General features: G+C 39.2%; 1 protein-coding gene across 1 annotated transcript in view; it reads right to left on the bottom strand.

Annotated features, from left to right (window-relative positions):
* Nucleotides 1–2,862: 2,862 nt before the first annotated feature.
* LOC121373456 (coadhesin-like) overlaps nt 2,863–9,799 on the bottom strand; it is a 113,890-nt gene continuing 106,953 nt past the window's right edge. The window contains exons 8-10 of the mRNA XM_041500120.1: nt 6,554–6,753; nt 4,358–4,443; nt 2,863–3,094 (exon numbers count right to left, since the gene is read on the bottom strand). Of these exons, the coding sequence (XP_041356054.1) occupies nt 2,863–3,094; nt 4,358–4,443; nt 6,554–6,753 (518 nt within the window). The remainder of the gene's footprint in view (nt 3,095–4,357; nt 4,444–6,553; nt 6,754–9,799) is intronic.

Genomic DNA, 9,799 nt, shown 5'->3' with positions numbered 1-9,799 from the left:
GTTCCTACAGGCACGATTCTAATGTTTTATAGTAGCTCAAATTCCATACATATTATTTCAGTCTTCCTCCAAATACCGAACAAAATTTTAAATAACTTGGAGAAATGAAATCCCGACAAAAATCGAGAATGTATTGATCCGTATAATGCTTTATAAATATTTAAATCATCTTAAATGCGATAAATATCTGCATACATACATACACACACACATTTCAGCCCATATTCGATAGTAGCACCAGGGTCACTTGAGCGCCATGTATGCAAATGAGCAAGGTCACGTGACTTGTCCTGGGCTCTGATTGGTTGACGGGGGCGTGGCCTAATGACTTGGCTGACCTCTAAATGAAATAAGTTAATGGCTTTAGCAGCTGTCAGCTTACCTCGGTGACCTGGGTGATTGGATTTGACAGCTGTCAGGTTTAAGCGCGGGAACGCTACTTTCACTTTGGTTAATGACTTTGGCAGCTGTCATGTGACCTCAATGACATGGGTGACTGGGTTTGACAGCTGTCAGGTTTAAGTGTGGGGACGCTACTTTAACGGGGGTTTATGACTTTGACAGCTCTCAGCTGACCTTGGTGACCTGGGTGAATGGGTTTGACAGCTGTAGAGGGTCAGTAAAAGGGGTATTAGGTTACGAGAGGCTGGTTTGAGTGGAAAATTCCATGCCCATATAAGTTTGGAACGTCATTGATGGTGGTGAGAAATTTAATGGGTTTGACAGCTGTGCACATCCGGGATGGGGAAACTTTGAAACATGCCCATATACGGCGATCGCCATGAGTCATCCCAGAATGTATTCAGACACGTCTTGACATCGAGATGGCATAGTTACGCTATGAATGGCGTGGGGTGTGACGTCATTGCTCTTATTTAAATAAATAAACCCACATTATTATCGGCCTCATTGGTGTAGTGGTTAAGACTTGTAGGTACTGGGTTCGCATCCGGGTATCAATTGGTCACTACCCAGACGTTTCACTAACCACTACCTGCCACTGTCGTGGACAGGTAGACCCATAGATAGTTTAAATACGTGCACGCGTGCGTGCATGTGTGTGTCCAGGATAGCGTGCTTAAACATTAATGAATTATTGCATTAGTGTTAGACAGGAGAATTTCTCTCATGCCTCCACTATCCCAACTGTCCTAAATAGCCCCAGATATCTTAAATGCGTGTGTCCAGGATAGTGTGCTTAAACCTTAATGGATTATTGGACAAGTGTTAGACAGGAGAATCTCAACAACGAAGTACTATCCCCACTGTCCTAGACAGCCCTAGCTAACTGGTGTGTGTGTGTGTGTGTGTATGTGTGTGTGTGTGTGTGTGTGCCCAGGACAGCGTGATTGAATCTTACTTGGATAGAGGTACGGAAACTAAATATAAACAGTGTTCCATAGTTTGAAACTTTATTTCACAAAGAAAACATTAGCCACTTGTCTCAGAGGCTATCAGATGTGTAGCTAGGTCTTAAAATACAGACTATATGAAAGAATATTATGTCGTCTGCTAAAAATACGTTAATGAGAAACACATGTTTTCACGTGCAAAGAAAGATTAAAATCGTCCATATTAATAATAATAATAATAAAAATTATTATTATTATTATTATTACTACTACTACCAGAGTGATTTTCAGTATCGTTAGTATCATATATTAGGAATAACAGTTGTATTGTGTGAGCCTCTTGCGAGCATAATACATTATTTTTATTTCTAATATATGATATTTATGATACCGACACACACAAGGGTAATAATCTCTTTATCATATAATCTCAATCTTAATACAACGTGTTTTATAAACTGCACACGCAACTTTAATTCCAGTCCGCCATTACTAGATATTCAAATAACGTACGAATATGTGACGAGCTGTCGTTTTGAATGGAAATGACGTCAAACTTGAATGATTTCATGTTGGATATCCTTACATAAAACTAAACTAGTGTTTAACGGGGTTTTTTTGTTTTCTGGACGCAGGATCGCGTTCAGTGTCAAGTTGCTATTGAAATGTTTTTGTTTGATGACGTCAGTTATGAAGTGCCACTGTAGTACGTTTGCTAAAATGCCAATACTGCCGTGACCTCGTTTAATTTAGTTTGCAAAGTTATAAAAATGTTAAAGTATGTGATCTGAAAAATATCACATACTTGTTTTTACACTGAAAATGCTGGATATTATATGACAAATATATATACACACACACATACACACACATACACACACAACACATACACACACACATAGACAGAGAGAGCGAGAGAGAGAGAGAGAGAGAGAGAGAGAGAGAGAGAGAGAGAGAGAGAGAGAGAGAGAGAGAGAGAGAGAGAGAGAGAGAGAGAGAGAGAGAGCGAGAGATGATATTACCAGAGTGTGTTTCGGTATCGTCAGTATCATATATTAGGAACACAAATTGTATTAAGCTAGCCTCTGGTCAAAGAAAGCCATAATGGCAACTAAAATCGACAATGTAGTGAATGTTGTCGAACGATGTAACTACAAGAACATGAATGCATAGGAGGAGGGTGGGGAAGGGGGGAAGGGGTGTTGGAGAGGCTGAGTGTTGCGGAATTAAATGGACATGCCCGAATGTTGTAACAATATTCATTCATACACACGAAGCGAAAAATCACTACGCATTTTCTTTACATGAATTACAATTAATACTGTGGGTATAATATGAAAATACATGATGAAATTGTTTTAGGCCAGTTGACTTTACTCGAATATTTCTATCGTTTTTGCCCGAATTGAAGGATTTACTCCAGCACTGTGGGGAAGGCGGGGGGTGGGACTGGGGGGGGGGGGGCTGTTGCAACCCCAGCACCCGTCTCGGATGCTTATAGCATACCAATTTACACATTTATTTTGTCAGTCTTTGTCTCCGGTTGATTGTTTCCTGCCAGTCGTATTGCATTCTGATTGAGACTCTCTCCTGGAGGTGCTGGCTGCATCAGAGACGAACCCATAGGTAGTTCACCCTGAGAACCCTCAAATTGTCTACCGTCGTAAAGATCAACTGATCCGGACATGGTGGAGAATTTTACACTCGACTCGGTCGCTTTTGTTCGCTTTCTAAGAACGAGTCTGAAAGGAGGAAATGCAGCAAAAGAACATTAGGTTGAATACAAATATGGATTTTTGTTACAACAGTTACATTAAATACGAACAATGCATGGGCCCCATCAATGGGCATTTGGCAAAATGGTGGTTGATTATTCTATCTAGTGCCTAGTCTATAGTCTATAGGAGGACAGTCATTCCCCCGAGGGGATCCTTATCTGGACAATACATCCTTCTTGTACCGCTCAAAAGAGGACTGCCACTCCCAGACCAGTTTACTAAATCAAACGAGAACAGAGCAGACCTCATTCGAATACCTATATATGTGATGGCATGCACTCATGAATTACTGTCAAAAGAGTGATGATATCAGCTGTCCGTGAAAGCTTAGCATATTCTGCCCTAGCCCGAATACTCTGACCGTAAGAGAGCAAGACGGACATGTGGACAGTTATGACGCTGCCGTTTCGTAATGAGAGCGTATAATTGTCTACATGTCGGTCTTGCTCTCTTACTGTCATAGTATTCAGGCTAGCTCTGCCCCACCGGTGACACCCATCATGAGTACTGCCACCTCCGTCACGTCATCTAAAACGATGACCAAACTGTGTAAGAGTTTCATCAAAGAGATAAAAAAAACGTATGCACAAGTTCAAAATATGGAATGACATCAGACATCATTTTCGTCAGTGATGCATCGTATTTAGTAGATATAGTCTCGAACTGTCTACCATAAAACGTTTTGAATACCCTCAGGATATAGAAGCATCTAGTAACAACTTGAGAAGACTATGCTATATCTTCAGTAATATATTGGTTAAAGGCATACTGTCACAGATCACTGACCTATTTAATGGTCTAACAAAGTATTACCTGAACAAAAATAATTTGATTTGTCCCTAAATGTATTTTATTCAACCATCTTCATAACCACCCTACTCCATTTATTAATGACATTTTGTTAAAATAATTGAATTATGGGAATGGTCCATAATTTGAAAACTAAAATTGCCGAGTGGGATGATATGGATTTCAGTCCATCATGGTTCAGTTAAGGTGATGCAATAGCTAGATTTGGTTTCAAACGATTAATGTAATTTTATATTTATTATAAATTTTTAGAGAAATAAGGTTCTTAAATCCGTGACAGTATGCCTTTAATTTTCCTATACGAATCTCTGAATTTAGCTCCGTTGTTCACGACTGCACCATGTAATACTAAGCACTACGTGTGTTTACTGTTCAATAAATAATATGATGACCAGGAAAGTTCGTTTTACTACTTACCTAATGATGGCTATAAATGACATCACAAACAGCAGACAAATACCCCCGTGGCTGCCAAAGCGTATCAGTAGTTGTTCGTGGAAGAGCTGGAAAAAAACCTCCATAAACAAAACAAAACCCATATATAATTTATTTTCATGTTAATATACAGCTGACGGAAAAATTAGGGTAGCATGTGAGAGTTGATTCAAAGACTTCTTTCTTTTCACTGTACATTCAGTGCATGCTATCAAAAACGCTTGCATACATTTTACGAATTTGTAACAATGAAAGTACCGACAGGCGGCGCTGCGGATATCCGGTGTTAGTACGTGAAATGTTTTGTAAATGATATATGTAGTTTACACGTGTGAATAATACAATTTATCATGACTATCTTAAATATGGAAATAAATTGTAATACATTGTGGGGAAATTTTAGGTTGTAAAAAGTACGTTTCTTGTATTCGGCAGGAAAGAGAAGGAAATATTAATAGAAAATTAAGTAAATTTGAATAGGAATATAGGGTTTGTACGTGATATCTTCTGTTGTTTCCAATATATATTTTTCGTAAAAACAAGAGTGTTTTTAAATAAAATTTGTTTACAAAATACGGTATTTACTGACAAAGGATGCATTGTAGGTTATATGCCTCTTGTCTGAACTCTTGCAACATTACATATTGGTACAAATCAATTTTCATTGCTTATTACATTCAAAAAGTTCTACTTAAATTGATATCATCGAATTCAAATAGTGTATTTAATGTTGCATGATTAAAAAACATGGTTTAAATAAAATATGTATTGAAAATGTATAATTAATATTATTAATTAATATATATGTTTAGAGTTGTGGCCCCTTTCTATTTTTCCATTAATTTAAAGGATAATTTTTAGACGATACAAATACGGGTTTTTTTGCTGAATTTCCAAGCAAACTGCTCATTATATATGATGGTTAACGTCATGCTATATCAAACTGTATACACTTATAAGTGGTTTTAAAGAGCATTGACCACGAGTTGCAAAAAGTTACTCTCCCCACCTTGTTTTGTAAAATCTGTTTGTTTATTTGTTGCTGTTGTTTTTGTTGTTTGTTTTGTGGTAAAATTTGATTACATAAGATACCTGATGGGTACACCATTTGAATTCATTTTATAAATATTTAATTATTTAAAAAATCGCTTCAGTTATGCTCGTGTCACAAACCTAAAAAAAATTGAAATTATTTATTTTAAAACGTTTTGATTGCCTTGCTATAATTTGTATCTTATTTATGTCCCCGGTGGTGAAATAACAATATTTTGACACTCGCTAAAACATGGACATATGCAAATTTTCATTTCTGAAAAAGCTTGCTCCTCAAACTAATCGGTGCTAGAAGAGAAGCATGGGTTGTTCATACGTGGGATGGATCTCATACCTCTCGGAATGAATTTCCGGGCAAGCAGAATCGTGGTCGTGCTCACCCATCAAAAACAAAATTCTGCATCTGATGTAAAATGGAAATTGTTTGTGACAAATGAAAATTGTTTGATACGGAAGAAAATTTGATAATAACTGGGAACTCGTTTATTATCTTTTATATTCTCATCTCTGCGCACACCTTCAAAGAAACAGTAGAAAGGATTTTCGTTACAACGTCTATAGTGGGTGGTGAATAGCCCAACGGTAAAGCACTCACTTGATCCCCGTCATGCGATCGATCCCCGTCATTGGACTATTTTTGTTTTAGCCAGGGCATAAAAAGACATATTAATATCAAAATATTATTATTATACTTGTGTACATGTGTGCTTGTGTGCATACAACAGAGGCTGTAAATAAGTTTAGATGGAACAGACGTTTACATTTGTTTTACACCTGATATTATTTATCTTACAACTCGTTGTTTAAACAAGTATCCAACTCGCTTTCGCTCGTCATAAGATAAATGGTATCTAACTGCCACTCATGCAGTATTCTTTTCCCCCCCATCTCTCTTTCCAACTCTCTCTCTCTCTCTCTCTCTCTCTCTCTCTCTCTCTCTCTCTCTCTCTCTCTCTCTCTTTCCCATTTTCTGTGCACATTTAGTTAGCTACATTTTATTTTTTTCAAATCATACGTATTTTCAAAATATTCTCACAGGTATTTGTGTGCGCGCGCATGCATAGGTGTAACAGTTTGTGAATATACACACCTTGGAAACATGTGCGTTTGAAAACTGTCTCTAACCATCTTACCAGAACACGGGACTTGTGTATCACAGGACAACTGGACAGTCTTTCTTTCACTCCCCTCACAATATTTTCCTTTATTTGTAGGTGCTGGGTTGTCGCACGTTCGTGTGTCTACCCGTAACCGATTGCCAGTACCGCAAGTGACATCACAGGGATCCATTCGTAGAATAGTCCAGAAAGACCAAGCACCGTCGACTAAAAATAGAAAAGTGCTTGATTATAAGTGTATTGTGTCTGACAAATACTATTATTAATCTTGACATGAATGAAAAAGAAAATAAAGTAACCCTAGAAGCATGTATGGATGCACAGTGTTGAACGTATTTTAGATACAGAGCGATTACTGGAAAGCTAATTTATTTTTATCGTGCAGCTTTGTTTGAAGAACTGTATAGAGTTCCAATATTTAGATATAGAATACATTTTATAATTTGTGTTTTCTATTTCAGTAAATTATAGCCATAATGATTTATCACAGCTGGTCTTTTAGTGACCGCTAATCTGAAAATACCATAACAAATGAACAAACGAAGATATGCAACTTTCAGTCAGGGGATCGTTTATACCAGGTTTGGTTAAACTAATTATTTCCATCACAAACTTTAGCAAGTCAAAAATATCTGAGCTAATCAGAGACTAGGCTGGCCATATTGGATTTTTAATCGGTCCATAAAATAAGAACATGCACTTGGCGGTGAGAGAATCAGTTTTACCAGGTTTAGTTGAAATCTGCTTTCTTGAACTTCAGAAGAGTCAATAATATCTCAGCCAATCAGAGTCAAGAGCAATCAATGTTGACGTTTTAGTCAGAGAAGACAAAAATGTCTGAACCAATCAGAGGTTAAGGAAACCAGTTTGGATTTTGAATCGGCCAAAAAGGTAACAACACTTAGCCATGTCCATGAGAAGATTATTTAGACCATATTTGGTTGAGATGCGCCTGGTGGAACGTGTGAAGTCTAAACTGTGAAACTGGCACCAGGCTGCGCGACCAGTCAGCCAAACAGCTGGATGGTGGATGGTCGACGTCGTTCACACTGCATGGGCATAGAAATAACCCAAAATAAACACTGAAACGTTCACAGGCACCAGGCTGCACGACCAGTCAGCCAAACAGCTGGATGGTGGATAGTCGACGTCGTTCACATTGCATGGGCATAGAAATAACTCAAAATAAACACTGAAACGTTCACAGGCACCAGGCTGCACGACCAGTCAGCCAAACAGCTGGATGGTGGATAGTCGACGTCGTTCACATTGCATGGGCATAGAAATAACTCAAAATAAACACTGAAACGTTCACAGGCACCAGGCTGCACGACCAGTCAGCCAAACAGCTGGATGGTGGATGGTCGACGTCGTTCACACTGCATGGGCATAGAAATAACCCAAAATAAACACTGAAGCGTTCACAGGCACCAGGCTGCACGACCAGTCAGCCAAACAGCTGGATGGTGGATGGTCGACGTCGTTCACACTGCATGGACATAGAAATAACCCAAAATAAACACTGAAACGTTCACAGGCACCAGGCTGCACGACCAGTCAGCCAAACAGCTGGATGGTGGATGGTCGACTTCGATCACACTGCATGGACTTAGAAATAACCCAAAATAAACACTGAAGCGTTCACAGGCACCAGGCTGAATGACCAGTCAGCCAAACAGCTGGATGGTGGATGGTCGACGTCGTTCACACTGCATGGACATAGAAATAACCCAAAATAAACACTGCTAATATTTGATATACTTGTATCAGTAACAATCACAACCATCGCATGGACAAAACAATAACCTAATATACACATTGCTAGTACTTTATATATATGTCACAAGCATCTCACTAACATAGAAATAACCTATAAACACTGCTAGTGTTTGATATATGTCACAAGCATCGCACTGACATAGAAATAAACCTATAAACACTGCTAGTGTTTGCTATATGTCACAAGCATCGCACTGACATAGAAATACACCTATAAACACTGCTAGTGTTTGATATATGTCACAAGCATCGAATTGACATATAATAACCCAAAATAAACACTGCTAGTAGTTTATATATGTCCCAAGCAACGCATGGACATATAAATAATCAATATGCACACTGCTAGTGTTTGATATATCAGTCACAAGCATCGCACGGACATAGAACTAGCCCAATATACACACTGCTAGTATTTGATATATCAATCACAAGCATAAACTACCTGGACATGGGTCAGTTCCACAGGTTTCTGTACCAGATGAAGTTCTTGACCCCACACAGTCACATTCAGTGTGGTTTAGTCTATCCATTAGCATGGGTTCGTATGCCACACGTCACCAGTGTGGTACTAGTCTATCCATTAGCATGGGTTCGTATGCTCCACCACACCAGTGTGGTTTAGTCTATCCATTAGCATGGGTTCGTATCCCACCGCACCACACCAGTGTGGTTTAGTCTATCCATTAGCATGGGTTTGTATATCGCCACACCAGTGTGGTTTAGTCTATCCCATTAGCATGGGTTCGTATCCATCCATTAGTGTGGTTTAGTCTATCCATTAGCATGGGTTCGTATCCCACCACACCAGTGTGGTTTAGTCTATCCATTAGCATGGGTTCGTATCCCACCACACCAGTGTGGTTTAGTCTATCCATTAGCATGGGTTCGTATCCCACCACACCAGTGTGGTTCAGTCTATCCATTAGCATGGGTTCGTATCCCACCGCACCAGTGTGGTTTAGTCTATCCATTAGCATGGGTTCGTATCCCACCACACCAGTGTGGTTTAGTCTATCCATTAGCATGGGTTCGTATCTCACCACACCAGTGTGGTTTAGTCCATCCATTAGCATGGGTTCGTATCTCACCACACCAGTGTTGTTTAATCTATCCATTAGCATGGGTTCTTATCCCACCAAACCAGTGTGGTTTAGTCTATCCATTAGCATGGGTTCGTATCTCACCACACCAGTGTGGTTTAGTCTATCCATTAGCATAGGTTCGTATCCCAATACGCCAGTGTGGTTTAGTCTATCCATTAGCATGGGTTCGTATTGTATCTATCCATTAGCATGGGTTCGTATCCGCACACCAGTGTGGTTTAGTCTATCCATTAGCCACCACACCAGTGTGGTTTAGTCTATCCATTAGCATGGGTTCGTATCTCACCACACCAGTGTGGTTTAGTCTATCCATTAGCATGGGTTTGTATCCCACCGCTGTGGTTTAGTCTATCATTAGCATGGGTTCA

This window comes from Gigantopelta aegis, chromosome 5, assembly GCF_016097555.1.
Source record: "Gigantopelta aegis isolate Gae_Host chromosome 5, Gae_host_genome, whole genome shotgun sequence".
NCBI classification, from domain to species: Eukaryota; Metazoa; Mollusca; class Gastropoda; order Neomphalida; family Peltospiridae; genus Gigantopelta; species Gigantopelta aegis.
Note: the sequence above shows the minus strand (reverse complement) of the source record. Positions and strands in the feature narration are given on the sequence as shown.